The following is a 17,467-nucleotide window of genomic DNA, read 5'->3' as shown; positions in this document are numbered from 1 at the left end:
TGCCATTGAAAAGCAGAAAAAGTAACTTGCATCAAACTTATTGCATTTGCCTTTTCATTTTGTAAATGAATATGTATAATTTGAGTTGTGGAACACAAACAAGATACCTTATTAATTTGTACTGACTTTTTGTTGTCCTTCAAGGTCGGTGGTGTGGACCCTAAGCAGCTGGCTGTTTATGAGGAGTTTGCACGCAACGTTCCTGGTTTCCTTCCCAGCAATGATCTCTCACAGCCCACAGGTTTCCTGGCTCAACCCATGAAGGTACCTATTTCTGGACACGGCTTTATGTTGTACAAGGAGACAAATATTCATAATGCTTTTAGACCAGTTCTTTCTGGTATTGCCCAAAGTACTTTTACTGGAGGTTTCATGAGTTGAGGCACCCTGAGAACCTGGTAAAATCAAATCCTAGTGCATGCTTTACCTCTTTCTAGTAAACTGCACCATGAACAGGGGTAAGTTAAGAAAATGTGTATTCTCCACTGTTTTTTAGGATGCTTACTGGCAGCTTGTTATTTACTATTGTTTTAGTTGGTAATTTTATTGCATTTTTTACCTATCTACTGGAACAAGTTGGTAAATTGTTAGTCTGGAGTTGCAAGTAGCTGTTGCCTCATTCCTATTTGTAAAAAATAAATAATTCTCCCCCACACAGCAACAGGCCTGGGCAACAGATGACGTGGCTCAAATCTATGACAAGTGCATCGCTGATCTGGAGCAGCACTTGCACGCAATCCCTCCTGCGTTGGCTATGAACCCCCAGACACAGGCCCTGCGTAGTCTGCTAGAAGCTGTGGTGCTGGCAAGGAATTCACGCGAAACCATTGCAGCATTGGGCTTACTACAGAAGGTGAGCAATGTGGTGTGTTTTATTTGGAGAGGACAGATATGGACCAAGTAGTCATCCATCATGAAAAGGTGTTTTAAGTTGGTGTTAACCAATGATTTTCCACAGTGCAACAGTGGTGTGTTTGTTTTTAATTTTTTTATTTCAATGCTTTTAAATTTCTTATGTATTAGGCTGTGGAAGGATTACTTGATGCCACAAGTGGTGCTGATGCAGATCTCCTGCTCCGATACCGCGAGTGTCATCTGTTGGTTCTGAAGGCCCTGCAGGATGGCCGTGCCTATGGCTCTCAGTGGTGCAATAAGCAGATCACCAGGTCAGTGCTGAATGTTTTACCTCTGGGATTATTCTTTTGCACTATTAGTAAGCCTATTTCCATCCTGAGGTTATGCTGTAGTGCCACTTTAAATATGAGCTTTTCTCACTCTACAGGTGGTGCTTCTTTAGAACTCAGGAACAGCTTTAATGTTAATTTATTTTAAAGTGAAGAGATTTAATGCATTTCCAGAATTGGTATGGTAAACTGGGTTTCAGTAAAATCATTTGTGTGTGTAGGTGCTTGATTGAATGTCGTGACGAATACAAATACAATGTTGAAGCTGTGGAGCTGCTGATCAGAAACCATCTGGTTAATATGCAGCAGTACGACCTACACCTAGCCCAGGTGAGAATACTTCATTGTTTTGCATTCTTTATGTATTTTCCAGAAGTAATTTGTCTAAAGCAAGGTTGCCTGTCTGTTTCCTAGTCAATGGAAAATGGCCTGCATTACATGGCTGTGGCATTCGCTATGCAGTTAGTGAAGTTACTACTGGTGGACGAGAGGAGTGTGAGCCACATCACTGAAGCTGACCTGTTCCACACCATCGAAACACTCATGAGAACCAGCGCCCACTCCAGAGCAAACGCTCCTGAGGGGTAAGTGTGTTTGCTGCCTGATTTCTAAAATGATTTGGGCTGTCTTGTAAAAATGCTCCATGGACCATTTGATGAGCCATTTTTAGAAGTGTTACCTGCCTTTGGATATATTTAATGTATTATTGCCAAAGTAAAAGCCCAATGCAAATGTTAAACATTTAAGTATATATTGAATTGACTTCTGATTTTTTTTCCTGATACTCTTTGGTAGTACATGCCTCATAGCATGTGATAAACTTGTAACCATTCATAATAAATTAAAGTATAGTTTTCATATCTGACTAATCCAAAATATTCTTAAATCAAAGTTCAGTGTTTATCTTGTAACTTTTTATAAAATATTTACTTTTCTGACAGCAAAATAGTATCTTTTGATATCTCTTACAAATGAAGGTGGTAGAATGGAGTAACCCTTATCTAAAATAAAATGAGCCAGCAATACTTTGGGTGGGGGCTGTGCTTACTTTTGATTTTGAAGGCACATCTCCAGCCCACCCCCAACCCCCACCTCCTCAGTACTGTAAAACCAACTTTTTTTTCTTTAAACAGCTTGGATGATGGTTACTCCGTTCTAGCTGAGACCCCCTCAAATAGTAAACTTGCATCTGTTGCAGAAGATCACAGGTAGCCACTGAATACCAACTTCCCTTCATGATGCCTCGATTTCTCCACAGTAGACAGGATGTAGGACCTCCTCAGGGAAACTGGCAAGTGTGCTCAAAGGCAACACTGGAAGGGGATCTAATAAAAAATGAAGAAAACTTTGCAGTAATATTTAATTTCCAATTTAACAGGCTGCCCCAGCTAATGGAAGTGGTCCGGTCAAACTATGAAGCAATGATTGACCGTGCCCATGGAGGGCCTAATTTCATGATGCACTCTGGGATCTCGCAGGCATCAGAATATGATGACCCTCCTGGGCTGAGGGAGAAGGCAGAGTACCTACTGAGAGAGTGGGTGAACCTCTACCACTCTGCAGCTGCCGGTCGAGACAGCACCAAGGCTTTCTCTGCCTTTGTGGGACAGGTATTGGCACAGTCAGCAATAACGTAAATGTAATCTTGTGGGACCCCAGCAGTAGACATGGGTTGAGAATCTCAACTAGTTTGTGTTTGGGAACATTTCTCATGTATATTTAGTTTGTGTTTTTTTTGTTTAGCGATTTTAATTTAATTAATGTCTCACTTTTAAAGTGGTGCTAAAATGCTTTCATTGAAGGCTTCAAACCTTTGTGGGTTTAGTTGAAAACAGAGCAGTAATACAGGTTTATGCATTTGTCAGCTGTTTTTGTAACTTTTCTTATTGCTTTTTGTTTTGTGCTCCCTGTAACATGTATTTGTTTTGAAATCTGCCCTCCTCTTAGATGCACCAGCAGGGAATCCTGAAGACTGACGATCTGATAACCCGTTTCTTCCGACTGTGTACGGAGATGTGTGTGGAGATCAGTTACCGCGCCCAGGCAGAACAGCAGCACAACCCTGCTGCCAGTGCCGCCATCATCCGTGCCAAGTGCTACCATAACCTGGATGCCTTTGTTAGACTCATCGCACTTCTAGTCAAACACTCTGGAGAGGCGACTAACACAGTGACGAAGATCAACCTCCTCAACAAGGTCTGCATTTTAAAATATATATGTTGCACCTTTAAGACCTTTTGCTTCTGTGCATAATGTGTTTTAAATTGGAGAGAGCAGCAGAGCTGTTTCATTCTGTTATGCATGAGGCAGTGTGTGAAAATTGTACCACTTATAACTCTTATTTTAGGCTTAGTTTTAATTGAATCTTTTTTGAGGAGCATTTTTCACGACAAACAACTAAATAGTTTTGCGTCTGTCCCTTTTAGGTTCTGGGTATTGTGGTCGGAGTCCTTATTCAGGACCATGACGTCCGGCAGACTGAGTTTCAACAACTGCCCTATCACAGAATTTTCATTATGCTGCTGTTGGAGTTGAATGCACCAGAGCATGTGCTGGAAACCATTAACTTCCAGACATTGACTGCTTTCTGGTAAGTACTGACAGCAGCTAAAATCTCCGATTTCAAAAAAATAAGGCTACTGTCAATTTAAAAAAAAAAAAAAAAAAACACAGGCCAAAACCAGGACCCTCATGCCTTTTTAAAATAGACCTATCTTAGCTATAGACTTTGTCTCATCCAGTAATCTTGTCACATGCACCTCCAGTCTTGTAAAGCTGGGCACATTCTGGACTCCACAGGAAATAATTTATAACTACTGCTTTTTATTTATTTATTTATTTATTTTCCCTTCTCACAGCAACACTTTCCATATCCTGCGGCCCACCAAAGCTCCTGGGTTTGTGTATGCCTGGCTGGAACTGATCTCTCACCGCATATTTATTGCTAGGATGCTGGCACATACACCCCAACAGAAGGTAGGACAAGTGCAAATCTATCAAGTTCTGTGGGGGGTATTCCTGTGTTTTGTTTTTGTTAATTATGTATGTTAATTGTTCTGTAGGGCTGGCCCATGTATGCTCAACTGCTGATTGACCTGTTCAAGTACCTGGGTCCCTTCTTAAGGAATGTTGAGCTCAACAAACCTATGCAAATTCTCTACAAGGTAAGACTGTATTAGAAGTTCATTTAAATAGAACTAGAGAAGTTTAACTTGTCCTGATAGCAAGCTTTATTAACTAGTTCCTTGATGATTTTTGGCTGGTTCTTTTTACTGTAAATGACTGACTGGCTCTGGGAGAAAATAGGGATTAACCAAAATAGTATTAAACCTCTCGCTTAGGAATTTGACAAAAATAAAGGCTAGTAAATGTGTAACACCATCACAGCCTGAGAATTTTACTCTTGATGCTAGTTTGTGACCCAAAGATGTGTGTTGTAGTATGGCAAAAGTTGTGCATATGGACTTTTATACAGCATTCCCATTCTGTGTTACATTTATTCATCAGGGCACTCTGCGTGTTTTGCTGGTCCTCCTCCATGACTTCCCAGAGTTCCTGTGTGATTACCATTATGGCTTCTGTGATGTTATCCCACCCAACTGTATCCAACTGCGGAACCTGATTCTCAGTGCCTTCCCACGCAACATGAGGCTTCCGGATCCATTTACTCCTAACCTGAAGGTAACTTAATGTGCAGTAATAAATTATAATGTGGTTAATATGATGTGTGATGAGATGTGTATCTATGATCCTGCACTGGAGATGCAAATTTCTTGAGACAAGTAGATGGATATAGTTGATAGTGTCACACTTTATTTTACATGCATCTCAAAATTGCTTATTAAATTGTTAAAACTTAAGATTATCAACCTGGGGAATATATGGAAAAGGTTGTATGTCTACTTTATGATGCTGATGGCTCATTTCTTTTCCTAGGTGGACATGTTGAGTGAAATCAATATTGCTCCCCGTATTCTCACTAATTTCACTGGAGTGATGCCACCTCAGTTTAAGAAGGATTTGGACTCCTACCTGAAGACTCGTTCTCCTGTCACTTTCTTGTCCGAGCTCCGCAGCAACCTGCAGGTAGGGGGCGCCATTTTGGGTCCCTGGAAACATTTGCAGCACAGCGACACATCATTAGACCAGGTTAACATTTTTAACTGTCTTTGAGAAAGTGTTTTATTTGTTTGGCTTTTTTATACCTGCAAAGTTTTTGAATAATGTAATGGGGTGGAAGGCAGAGCTTGCTGTCTTTTTGGATTGGCCGCAACCTGGAGGTCAAAAAGAAAGCAAAGAATTTGCCAGTTAGGGGAGGACTGGGTATCGGGAAACCTTGGTTCCAAATCCCTGCTCTAAGCGACTTGGTGGGAAAACAGGAGTAAGCCTTGTGACCTCTCTTTGCACCCAGTCCTAGACAGCTTGTCTAACTGAATACAGAAAGGACATCAGGGAAGTAAATCTCTGCTGGATTCATGTAAGCTGCTTTGGTGGAGAAGTTGTTCCCCAGCCATTTGACTAGCACATGGGTAATCATGACTAAGGATGCGATTTTGTCACGAAGGTCACAGAAATCGTGAATTTGAACAAAAGTGTGTGTGTATGTATATGTATGTGTGTGTGTGTGTGTATATATAATATAATATATATATATATATATATATATATATATATATATATGTATATATGTGTATGTGTGTGTATATATATATATATATATATATATATATATATATATATATATATATATATATATATATATACACATACATACATACATACATACATACATACATACATACATACATACATACATACATACATACATACATACATACATACATACATACATACATACATACATATAAATGTAATTTTGGGACAGTACCAGCGGCTTCGTTCACATCGGAGAAGCAGAACCAGCAAACATTTAGCAAGATTTCTAACTTTTTGTGTGGTGTCAATTAAACTTTTTTTTTTTTTCCCTTTTCCTATATGTAGGGGTTTAACGGCTCATAATGTGTGGTTGTGTTTCCCCCCCCTTTACAAAGGTTTCTAATGAGGCAGGGAATCGTTACAACATCCAGCTTATCAATGCACTGGTGCTCTATGTTGGAACCCAAGCGATTGCTCACATCCACAACAAGGGTAGTACACCATCCATGAGCACCATCACACACTCTGCTCATATGGACATCTTCCAGAACCTGGCTGTGGACCTCGATACTGAAGGTACGAGCTTTAGTGCTTTCACTTTCCATCTACCGAACAAACTGCCGGAGCATTGGGCTTTTAAAAGTGAACCAATATTCACAACAAACATTGCACTTCAGTTATATGCATTGTTAGTGTTTCTTTTAAAATCAAGGTGTTATGCTAAATAAAAAAAATCTGTCATCTGGTTTAACTTTTTTTTTTTTTTTTTGGCAGGCCGGTACCTGTTTCTGAATGCCATTGCCAATCAGCTGCGTTACCCAAACAGTCACACTCACTACTTCAGTTGCACAATGCTCTATCTGTTTGCTGAGGCCAACACTGAGGCTATACAGGAGCAGATAACCAGGTGAGAGAAGAAATTTGTAACTCTTATTGTGTTCATCACCATGAGGAGTTTTATTTATTTTATTTTTTTATTTTATTTTTTTAAATGTATTGCTTAAACATTGTACCATGCTTATTGAATCCATTGCACTCAACATCATAGCACACTTTTAAATGTTAGACGAATGTTCTTGGAACATGTTCAAGTCCTGTTAAAGATACTGTGCTTTCACTTTTTTGGATAACCGAATGATTTAAACCTAATGAGTAAAGAATGTTGTATGTAGCTTTTAAGGTGTGTGTGTGTGTGTGTGTGTGTGACATTAAGTGTTTATCGTGTTTGTTTGATCTTTCCCTAGGGTTCTACTGGAGAGGTTGATTGTGAACAGGCCTCACCCATGGGGTTTACTTATCACTTTCATCGAGTTGATTAAAAACCCAGCCTTTAAGTTCTGGAACCATGACTTTGTCCACTGTGCACCAGAGATTGAAAAGTAATGCTTTTTTACTACACAATTTGCCAGTATCAAATCTTAAAATGAATGTTTTTTTTGTTTTTTATTTTTTGTCTCTCCCCCCCCCCCCCCCCCCTCCCCCCCCCCCCTCAATATTCAGACACTGCCACTTCTTTCTGATGTGGTGAATTTATTTTGTTTTTATTTTAAACACTTTTGCATTTATTATACTATATCTCTAACTGTATAACATACTATTTTTGTTATTACACACTTGGTACACAACTATTCTATAATTCTCGCTCAAGCTAGAAAATAAATATTGTGTAAGGAAAGTAGTTTCATCTGTGGTGTAGTGCATTAACAATGTGTTTTTTTATTTTTATTTTTTGCGCAGGTTGTTCCAGTCGGTGGCCCAGTGCTGCATGGGGCAGAAGCAGGCACAGCAAGTGATGGAAGGCACTAGTGCTAGTTAGACAATCAGTCACTGCAGCCAGAAAGTATATGACTGGGGGGGGGGGGGAGAAACCTCCCTCAGTTTCCTCTCGACCTGACACGTTGGCTCTTCCAAACTGCCACAGCAGTCTGCATGGGGACAGACCTAGGACATATTTTAAGGAAGTTACCTTCTTGTGACTATTTTTCATTTTGATTTGTGACTTTTGGCCAAAAACTTTCAAGAAAAAAAAACTAAAAAAAAAAAAAAAAAAACTAAAAAAAAAGTAGTATTTAGGAGATGCTGTGAATATAATTTTGAACTTTAATGTAAATAAAAAGGGAGTGCAGTCTTTCAAAGCTGGACTAAAACTGCAGATGATGTTTAAAATAAATTGAAGTCTGGTACCAGGATCCACTTCAGAAAAGGGCAGCTGCTGATGCTAAATTCTGTCTGGGATACAAATCCATCCCCCCCCCCTTTTTTTTTGTTTTTTTGTACTGTCCCCAATTTTGAACTTTTTTTTTCCCCCCATTTTTTTCATAATGGCATATCTATTGTATTTCTGTAACACTGAAGGATTAAAAAAATTAACTTTAATTTGTATTCAGAAAGGCTTTATAGGAATGGGAAGGTATAAGCAGTCCACTTTAAAGATGTGTTGTTTTTTTTGTATATATAATAAACATTTGGGAGAAATTTACATTTATTAAATAGAAAGGGGACAGGGAAAAGCAGCCAATTTTATTCCTAAAACAAGGGGTTATTCCAGACTTGGTATGAGGTGAAGGGGGAGGGTTGTGTAATTTAAACATGGGATTAGAGGTTCTCCCTGATGCTTGTAAAATTGTGGAATACAGAAATGCCAGCTTCTTGGTAAAGAATCTGTTAAGTTTGTATAAAGATAAAAAATCTAAAAAAAAACAAAGGACCAATACAGCCCATTTTGTAAGGATTTTGAATGTTTTGTAAATGTATTGGTCCCTGTGTTGTATTTTGTAGTACTTTATAGTTTTGCCTTTAGTTCTGCCAATTATTTCTTGTATGTATGCATACTGTAGTTACACATTAAAAGTCATGAGATGCAGCACTCTGTTGTTGTGTTTTTGTTTTCTCTATGTAATTTTAAACAACATAAATTGGACAAAAATGTTTGTTCAGTTGAATTGTTGAGTGTTGCATAATAAACCCCAAAGCATTATCTTGCTATAACATGGGTCTCTGGGCACACACAATATGAGCATTATAACGGAAGTGTTATAAATGGGGAAGGGGTGGGGGGTGCCGCGGGACACACGTGACTAAAATACAAAATAAAATAACTCCCTCTCTATAATGCACATATAGCGAAGCAAAAATGTAACTTTATGTGAATTAACCATTCATAAAGCACCATGTAATCAACACTAAAAAAAGGATAATATCCTCATTTTAATTAGCAGTTTTTAAACTATAAATAGGCTGGCTCAACAGCAGTTGGGAGTTAAGTTCGAAGCGACAGACAAGCAAACCAAGTGTGAAAAGGAGAGCGGGTCGGGTGAGGGAATGGGCTTGCCCCAAGTTCGGCTGCTGGAGCGGAGCTGAAGAGTCTCGTCTCCCGGAGCAAGCTGCAGCTCCTCTCGCAGCAAAAAAGGAATTATATTAGGAAAGAACCACATAATAGGCCTAATATTTATAGTTATAAAAAGTTATAAAACTAATGCTGAATAAGATGTCTTATAAAGTGCCATCGCAGCATTTCTTCAGTTCAGATACGGTATTGAAAGGGAGAGACAGAAATGGAAGTTAGACTGAGAAGTTAACAGTTTGAACAACTCCGGTACTGTATTTACTGTAGAAATATTGCATGAATCATTAGTATAGAGAATTGGGGGACATGCTGTAGGTGCGTTATATCCGAGGCACCTTACAGCGAGGGAGCACTGCACCAAAATAATTCCTGGCCCGTCTAATGCAAATTTGAAGTGCTTGATCACTTGAAAAACTCAGTGCTGTAGACACACCCTTGTTTTTTTGTGATGTGTACAGTGATGTATCCTGTCTCTGACTTTTTCTTTTAATATATATAGATAAAATTGGATGCCATGCAACTCTGAAAGGGGGGAAAAAAAAAAAAAAAAGTACCCCATTTTTAGACAGTACACACTATAATAACTAATTCAAATGTCTCCTCACTGTTGCAACCCACATTGATCAGGAGGACTAAAGGTCATAGGATGGCATTAGTTTTCTCTTTCAAGCCTCTGGTAAACTATTTACTGGTAAACAATGAAAATTGGTTGTCATATTGATGTTTTTAAAGGGAAAACCAACCAACCTCAAACCTACCAGTAGGCATGTGGAATGGTCATTGTGATAGAAAAAGAACTAGGGCATTTTTTGGTCTAGATAGTTTAGAAAAAATGAAAGTGCATCAGAAATAAATAAAAAAAAATTAACATAGGGACACTTCAAATTGAATTGTTTTTAATTCATAGTGGTTAAAAAAAGAAAATGCTGCTTGAGAAGATTCTAAAGTGCTTTATTCTAAAGGTTTAAAATGCCTAGTATGTCTGTAGAATTTACTTTACTGGTTTAAATGTAAGGGTAAGACCTACATTAACCAGAAGTTCTTGGTTTTAATTTACTGGGGAAAGACATCAATATAGTTGAACTGTTAGTCTTAGAAACTCCTCACCCAAGTGTAATGAAACTCTTAATTGACATCTTGCAGAAAATTATTTATATATATATATATATATATATATATATATATATATATATATATATATATATATATATATATATATATATATATAGGCATGTGTGCTTGATTAAATTGACACTGTAATGAAAGGTCAGCTTAATGACTACAACTACAAAATGTGTGGGAGGTGTGTGAATAGTGCGTGAAATATTTTCCAGATTTCTATGTTTGAACTCCCTGCAGTCAATTCTCCTCACACGGAGTGGCACCGTGTCAGCTCCAGAAGCTGGTGTAGAGTTACTTTCTGCCCATAGCGGAGCTGCAGCGCTAGGCGTTCCCTGCTGCTGAGACGGCCGTACGCCTGCCGATCTCCCAGCAGCTCCTTGTCTGGCTGCAGCTCATCTGCATAGTCCTGGAGTGTGAGGGCGACACTGTCCCCAAGCAGCCGTCTCCATGGCAAGCTCAGTTTGGGAATCCCATCGTTGGACAGTGCTGCTGCCATCTCATCCTCATCATCCTCCTCAGCTTCCTCCCAGCCCTCATTCTCTTTAAACTCCTTGAACTGCTCCACAGGCATACAGAGCACCTGGAAGAGGAATACTAGGAAATGAGCATCTCGATAGTTAATCAGTTCCAAAATAAACAACCCCCCACCCTGATTCCATGCAGGAGAAAATACATTTATAGAGAGAAAGCCAGGGCTGCTTCTTTCCGACCAAATGAAAAATCCTTTTCAAGGGCTTATCCCCCAAATTTCTGCTGCTTCAGCTCGACAGAACTGCACCGAAACCTTGAATGCAGAGGATAATAAAGGAATGTAAATGACTCCCATTGCACAGCAGTTTGATCCATTCCTAGTTTTACTATGAATTTAAGAAGACAGGAGCTTGTCACCTATATGCTATCAGTTCCATTTTAAAACCTAAAATGGGGAAAACTGCTATGCAATAGGAGTCGTACTCCCATCCCTGTAACACAGAATAAAAGGTTATGATTTTACTCCTGAATTAATTTATCTTGGGTTTTAAAATGCCAATTAACTGTTTTAAGCTGAGCTGACGTGACTAGCTGATGCACAATCATGTTTGGATTTGATTTGCATTTGTGGCTTTTTTCAGTGGGAAAACTAAAGGCCAGTGATGCTCTCTACTTACAGTCAAATTTAACGATAGATTCACATTTCAGTCCATAAAAATGGCAGAAGCTGCATCACCCCCAGATTAAACTCCATCCACCACCCAATTCCTGTGACCTCTGACCTTGAGTGAGGTGTAGAGCTCCTCGTCGGTCAGCGATCCAGACTGACCAAACACAAACGCCCCCTCCTCGCCCACAATGTCCAGCTGGCACAGGAGATCCCACTTCTCCACCACTAGGCTGCGCTCCGACTCCGTCCTGGCAGCTGACCAGACAAATCGACAAACAGTAAAACATCAGCAAACCAACGGGGCTGCATTTCCACGCACAAATAGCTAACCTTAATTCTAGTATTTCATTCATCGGTCGAAACTTTGGAAATGCTGTACTGTGAATCACAATTTAAAAAATGTCACTGCCTTCAGAAATATACTCAAACTTCGATTCTGTATTATAAGCTTGTGGAAGAATAAAGGAAATCTGCTGGGGTTTAAATTCTCTAAATGAGAATCTCAGCCCTTGATGAAATTACCCTGGACTGTTCAGAGGCGCTGGTAAGAGTGAAACAGCCAGGCCAGTGCACGGAGGCGCTGCAGTTCTGTTCTAAGTCCCCGTGTCTGAGCCACTCACCTTGCAGTGCAGCCTTGTACACGGTGGCCATCTGGATGTCTGCACTGTCGTTGGTGTTGCTCGGGTACGACTCGACAAAGCCATACATGTGCAGGAGCTGCCAGTTGGCCAACTCTCCATAGGTATTGAACACCTCCTCTCCTTTCTTGATCCTCTTGACAGACACCATTTTTAAACTGTCCTGAAAAGTGCGCAGGTGGAGAGTAAACAAATGCATATGTATAGGGTTATCTCCTGTGTTTCATTTTATATTTTAGTAAAAAAAAAAAATCTTAATTCCTATCACAAACACATGATCGCTAATCCTCTTTGAGAGATGTCTGACACCCTGCCTTCCCTCTGCAAGTGTCTGCTCACAATCCCTGGGAAGCTGGCCAGCAGGGGTCGCTGTAGCTTGGTGAGGCTGTCACTGATGAACAGTGAGGCCTATGACTCCACAGGCAGCTGATCTGGCTTATAAGAGAACGCGACTCACTGTTCTGAATTCCAGGTTGGCGTTGTGATTGGCCACATGATTTAGGATGTCCGCCATGGGAACCATCATGGGAGGGTTGGGCTCCTTCTCATCTTCCTCATCCTCCTCCAGGGGCTCCTGGAAGCTGGATGGGGGGGGGGGGGGGGGGAGAGGAATCTTAATAGCAGAGAACAATGACACTTATCTTTACTCCTTCCATTCCACAGGGCTTGGCAGTGCTTGGGAGTGCTCCTCTTGCTGTTTTCTTACAGTCACCGCAGGTGTGGCTGATGGGCTAATCGGACTCTCTACAGGCCTCCAAAAGCCAAAAATAAATAAAACACCAGGATTCATTTCAAAAGCAACAAAACTAGCATCAGGTGTGTTTGGTTTGTTGGCATAGCACTAATATTATTTTATTATGTTTCTGTGGGTATATTAGCAGGTAGCATCTCGCTTTGAGGAGGGGAATTTGCATGATTAATTTCAAAAGGTGAAAAACCACAACAATGGAATTTGGAATTGGTTATATTAGATGGCAAAAGGGAGATTTAATAAAACTTCTTTTTATTAATGTGGGTGTTCAAAGTGCCCCAGCTTGACCCCTGACCTCTCACCTGTAGGCCATGACAAAGGCCACCAGGCTCTGGTAGAGCTCGAGCGTGTGCTTCTGTGGGTCCAGCACCTCGCGATGTGATTGGATAAAAGGCAGGATGATGTCGTTGTACTCCTTCAGAATGTTGGCGAGATCATTCTCCACAGCCTCCGGGACCCCTGTGCCCTGCAGCAGCCTCTCTCTCTCCTCCTTGGGCCTGCGGGAGCGCAAACACACTCCTATCACCTCGAGCTCAGCTGACAATATTACATTCCAAATACCTTGTTTACGTTAAAATTGAGCTGAGCACTTCACAGAACACAAACCTCCACCGCTTCACTGCTTTTTAGCACTAATAAGAGAAAGTTAAGGTAAGACCAACTTTTCAACAAAATTCAATGTAAACAGTTTGTAGTCACAGACAGCCTAGGGTTTTCTGGTTTTAATACCCAATAAAAAAAAATTGAAACATTAAAAATTGGATTATCTATCTAAACACCTCGGTGTACAATGCTTAGATAGCAAAGCGAGCAACTTGATGATGTAGGAAACGTCCATTCTCACCAGAACATGGGGTGGTCAAGAGCCCTGAAGTCTGTCCAGAGAGACAGGTAGGGACTCCAGTGAGACTTGCTGTTGGTGTACTCGAACATCAAAGCCAGGAGAAGAGGGACCCAGCCGGACTGGCTCTTCAGGGACTCCTCCTCTGGAGAGAGACAGAGAGACCAGGCACAGCCCTCTTCAGCTACAGAGCACAGCGGACAGTGACCCATCCGCACCCCCCAGCCAGAAGTACCAAGGCCATGCTACGTTTGAAGCAATAACTGTAAGCGACATTCTCAACTTATTTTCACCATGTTTCTCAAATCTAGGCTGTTTTGATTTCATTGCTTGAATTTTGCAAGGATGGAAATGAGACTCCTATCACATGATAGCAGTCTCACCCATTCCAGGTTTTACTAAGAGCTTGATTAGCCACAGTGTAGCGGTAACAAGCTTGGTTGTGTCTTCTTAAGCTCGTAGTAAACCCAGGAATGGATCAATGCTGTGCAATGGGAGTCTTAGTGCCATCCCTGAAATGCAAACTACACCCAGATTGGATTCTTGCTAACTTTTGTTTGTTTATCTTCTGTGATATAGAAATAGTTGCTGTTTCCTTTAAAAAAAAGAATTAAAACAAAACCAAAATAAATAAAATCTCCAGACCCTGTTCTCTCACCTTTCTCGAGGATGGAGTGGATGGCAGTTCTGCTCTGATTCAGCAGGGCAGCCCTGGGGATTGAGAAGATCACCTCTCCTTCTTCAATCTCCTCCCTGGCTAGCATGCCGTAGTCAGCCACAGTGCCTTCCCTGCTAACGTACACCTGGGAAGGGAATGCACACATCACACACTCAAAATCTTCAGAATAAACGTGTCTAATTCCTTAATTGTGACTCATATGTACACTCATGCCCTATCCACACTACCAAACAAACATTCATCCCCTTGATTTAATAATCCTGTCTTCAAAACCAGATGACCCTGCATTATACAGGTGGTGTGAGAAGGGTATCACAAGGCGCACAGGACCTTTCCAATCAATACACTTACGTGAACACAGACCTGAACCTCAGAGTCCTCACCTTCTCACTGAGTTCCAGTCTGACCTCTTTACACCAGCTGAGGAAAGACTGGAGCGTTTTGTCCTCTCCAGGGTTCTGTGCGCTGGCTCCATTGTCCTGCTGTAAAACAGACATAAAGGTGATGTACTTGAAAGTACTGTATGCTGATGCCAATATCAACCAACTAGTGAGAAGAAGTACATAATTTCTTAAACAGCACTATGAAAATCAGAGAAAGGGCGTGCTATTCTCTGAAAGCTACAATTCGCATAAATGACTGAAAAGCCAGAATTGTGTATTTCCTACAGGACAGCTTGTGCTGAAAGGCACTGTCAAATAGCACCTGGTGTGCTAACATTAGCAAGCCTGGTGACGAGCTAAGAGTTGGGGTTTGGAACACACCTTGATTCTCTAGCAGGTTTATAAAATCCCAGACAACGTTTACATCAGATTGATTCAGTTAGTATCATAGACCAAAGTAAAAGCATCAGCAGCTAAAGAATAAATAAATAAAATAGCGAACCAATGATCCAAGTTACACAGAAACTGATGAGAAGGGACGTTGGCGAGCATTTACACCAGATCTGCTTCCAAAATATAATAATAATAATAATAATAATAATAATAATAATAATAATAATAATAATAATAATAATAATAAATCTGTTTAAACGGCAAATGTTTTAAACTTCATCCACGCCACATTTGCAGATAAAACGTGAACTCGCATGAATCGGTGCACCAGATGAATCCAATACCCCAGCAACAGCAGCCTGTAGCATTACAATCCTAATTATAATACTCAATGACACACGAATGACTGCTCCGGGGTTTGCTTGGTGTGTTTGCGGAACAAACTATTCAGACTTTACTGCACCTCTCCGCCAGAACTGGAAATCTGAAATGAGAACAAAGGAATTGAATTTGTTATCTCTAACCTTGGATCTTTTTGCGTCTGTTGCCATTTGCCTTTGTGTAACCTGCTTAACGGGTCTGTCTATATACGTACAGATATATACAGTGTATATATGTGTGCTTTTTGGTAGTTCACAGTCCAAAGCAGAGACGGAGGCGCTGAACGTAGCTGTTGACTTGGGCACTCGCTCTCTACCTCCACGTGGTCGCTAGCTGAGATGAGAAGTACTTCCTGGTGCACTGAACTCAGCAGGGGGAGGAGCGAGCGTTCAATATTTTTCAGAGAGATCATGTGTGTTGTGTTGGGTGATCAAGTGTAGGTATTCATTACATCATTTCAGGAGTGACTTGTGAAAAGCCCCAGTGAAGTACTATTTTTAAATAGTTTGACGTTTTTGGTTTTTTTTTGTTTTTTTTTTGTTTATCTTATTACTGAAGGTGTGCAACCCTCTGATCATTTAAATCATTGTGTGCCTTTACAACTCTGCCTACCCATGCTGTCGCAGTGCTTTCTTACACATTGCTGTCATTTTACTGTGCTCTCAAACGCGGACTTCGTGCCATTTGTTAAATGGTGCATTTTATTTTGCGTTTTGGAATAAGAAGTTTGTTAAGTAGAGAGACATCATCATGCCCTCGACCTTACTAGAACTGTATAAGTGTGTGATACAGTACAGAAAGGACTCACAGCTTGAGTCAGTTTAAAACATGTCAAATATCATAGTTCACATGATGGAGTTTTATTCTTAAAACTGAAGTAGAATCATATAATAGGCAGCATAAGGACGTAACAGTAAGAAATTGTGATTATTATTTTGTTTAAAAACACAGTGATTGAAGGTATGCATGGTATATCATGCTTACAATTCTGGAGTAGGAAACAACATTGTAAATGACATCAACTGCTTAATAAAAGCCATTGTGTGCCATTACAACAGGTCACTGATAACTAAGCACTCAGTGATGTTTCATAAATCGGATTAATGCTGAACACTAATATCATCAACCAAAGGCAACCAGCTGCTCTATATGGTCCCTTAGAAAGACTGTGTGAGAAAACTTTCTGACGGGTTCCTCAGTGTGGTCAAGAGACGAACCAAGGCACCTTCCAGCTGGGGCTGTTTACAAATAATACGCCTTTAAAAAAGAAAATGAAAAAGACACTTGCAACTAGCTATCCTGACCACGAGGGGGCAGTGTTTTACTCAAAATAAAGAAGACTTAACAAGTCAGTTTCCAATATTGGCACTGCTTGAACCAGTAAAGTGGTTGAAACGTTTTGCTCCACTTTAGTTTTTTTTCACACTGTTGGGGACCCCCCGAAAAAGAGGCTGCACACCTCCCCATGCCTCTCAGATCTGCAAAGGTCAAATATTGCTCACGTGTATCACATTTTTGTATAACCGCTATTTATAAATTATTACCCAACCACCAATATTTCCACAATTAAGAATTAATCTCATGCTGATGGAATCAAACTGGTTTCACATTGCTTTCTTGGGTCTCCGTATCTTCATCCAACAAACAGTTAGTCTTCCCGCAAGCTCAGTGCTAACTTGCCAAGTTTATTGGCTTTGTGACTGTAAAAGCTGAAGCGAGACGGTGTAGTTCGGATGGCTTTGTTTGCTGGGTGCGAGCAGAAAACAATATAAAATAATTCTAGTCGAAACATTTGTCATCGACTGTATTTCGTTTCTTTTAGGGTCTGCAGATTCTCTGGGTGCGTGTTTTGGCTGCGTTCCTTCATTTCAGAATTCAACTGAAAGCGTTACATCAGCTTTTAAAAAGTAACTAAAATAACACACTATTTGAAGGCTTTGCTGAAATGAATG

The 17,467-nt window shown here is 40.3% G+C and overlaps 2 protein-coding genes across 20 annotated transcripts in view; one reads left to right on the top strand and one right to left on the bottom strand.

Annotated features, from left to right (window-relative positions):
- The window catches only part of LOC117425023 (CCR4-NOT transcription complex subunit 1), a 28,839-nt gene extending 20,133 nt beyond the window's left edge, over positions 1 to 8,706 (top strand). For 9 of the 17 annotated variants that reach the window (XM_034041638.3, XM_034041643.3, XM_034041644.3 and 6 more), the window contains exons 34-50: positions 145 to 264; positions 659 to 853; positions 1,024 to 1,166; positions 1,406 to 1,514; positions 1,599 to 1,768; positions 2,318 to 2,392; positions 2,563 to 2,794; positions 3,132 to 3,380; positions 3,611 to 3,774; positions 4,043 to 4,160; positions 4,247 to 4,348; positions 4,692 to 4,865; positions 5,121 to 5,333; positions 6,236 to 6,416; positions 6,615 to 6,747; positions 7,085 to 7,219; positions 7,578 to 8,706. In XM_034041638.3, coding sequence (XP_033897529.2) covers positions 145 to 264; positions 659 to 853; positions 1,024 to 1,166; positions 1,406 to 1,514; positions 1,599 to 1,768; positions 2,318 to 2,392; positions 2,563 to 2,794; positions 3,132 to 3,380; positions 3,611 to 3,774; positions 4,043 to 4,160; positions 4,247 to 4,348; positions 4,692 to 4,865; positions 5,121 to 5,333; positions 6,236 to 6,416; positions 6,615 to 6,747; positions 7,085 to 7,219; positions 7,578 to 7,656 — 2,592 coding nt within the window. In that variant the 3' untranslated portion in view covers positions 7,657 to 8,706. The remainder of the gene's footprint in view (positions 1 to 144; positions 265 to 658; positions 854 to 1,023; positions 1,167 to 1,405; positions 1,515 to 1,598; positions 1,769 to 2,317; positions 2,393 to 2,562; positions 2,795 to 3,131; positions 3,381 to 3,610; positions 3,775 to 4,042; positions 4,161 to 4,246; positions 4,349 to 4,691; positions 4,866 to 5,120; positions 5,334 to 6,235; positions 6,417 to 6,614; positions 6,748 to 7,084; positions 7,220 to 7,577) is intronic. The other 8 variants (XM_034041652.3, XM_034041651.3, XM_034041650.3 and 5 more) reach the window with 3 other exon arrangements.
- Positions 8,707 to 10,065: 1,359 nt separating this feature from the next.
- LOC117425486 (N-lysine methyltransferase setd6-like) lies at positions 10,066 to 15,894 on the bottom strand. Of its 3 annotated transcripts, none has more exons than XM_034042447.3 (9): positions 15,659 to 15,894; positions 14,742 to 14,837; positions 14,338 to 14,482; positions 13,683 to 13,824; positions 13,141 to 13,335; positions 12,545 to 12,668; positions 12,070 to 12,250; positions 11,562 to 11,704; positions 10,066 to 10,888 (listed from the first exon to the last, which is right to left on the bottom strand). In XM_034042447.3, the coding sequence occupies exons 1-9, from the start codon at positions 15,683 to 15,685 to the stop codon at positions 10,556 to 10,558; spliced, it is 1,386 nt and encodes a 461-aa protein (XP_033898338.1). In that variant the 5' UTR covers positions 15,686 to 15,894; the 3' UTR covers positions 10,066 to 10,555. The 3 variants fall into 3 exon arrangements, with proteins under 3 accessions (XP_033898338.1, XP_033898337.1, XP_058849827.1); XM_034042446.3 differs by having other exon boundaries at positions 14,742 to 14,840; positions 15,659 to 15,893; XM_058993844.1 differs by lacking the exon at positions 15,659 to 15,894 and adding an exon at positions 15,479 to 15,602 and having other exon boundaries at positions 14,742 to 14,840.
- Positions 15,895 to 17,467: the final 1,573 nt, after the last annotated feature.

This window comes from Acipenser ruthenus, chromosome 20 (genome assembly GCF_902713425.1).
Source record: "Acipenser ruthenus chromosome 20, fAciRut3.2 maternal haplotype, whole genome shotgun sequence".
Classification (NCBI taxonomy): Eukaryota; Metazoa; Chordata; class Actinopteri; order Acipenseriformes; family Acipenseridae; genus Acipenser; species Acipenser ruthenus.
Note: the sequence above shows the minus strand (reverse complement) of the source record. Positions and strands in the feature narration are given on the sequence as shown.

What these genes read in the sequence shown, in the direction of transcription:
- LOC117425486 (XM_034042446.3), bottom strand. Translation starts at nt 15,685, where the DNA reads ATGGCAACAGACGCAAAAAGATCCAAG. An exon ending in GCCTTTGTCATGGCCTACAG is followed by an intron (nt 12,669 to 13,140) that starts GTGAGAGGTCAG and finishes CCCCCCATCCAG; the next exon opens with CTTCCAGGAGCCCCTGGAGG. An exon ending in GTACAAGGCTGCACTGCAAG is followed by an intron (nt 11,705 to 12,069) that starts GTGAGTGGCTCA and finishes TTGTCTGGTCAG; the next exon opens with CTGCCAGGACGGAGTCGGAG.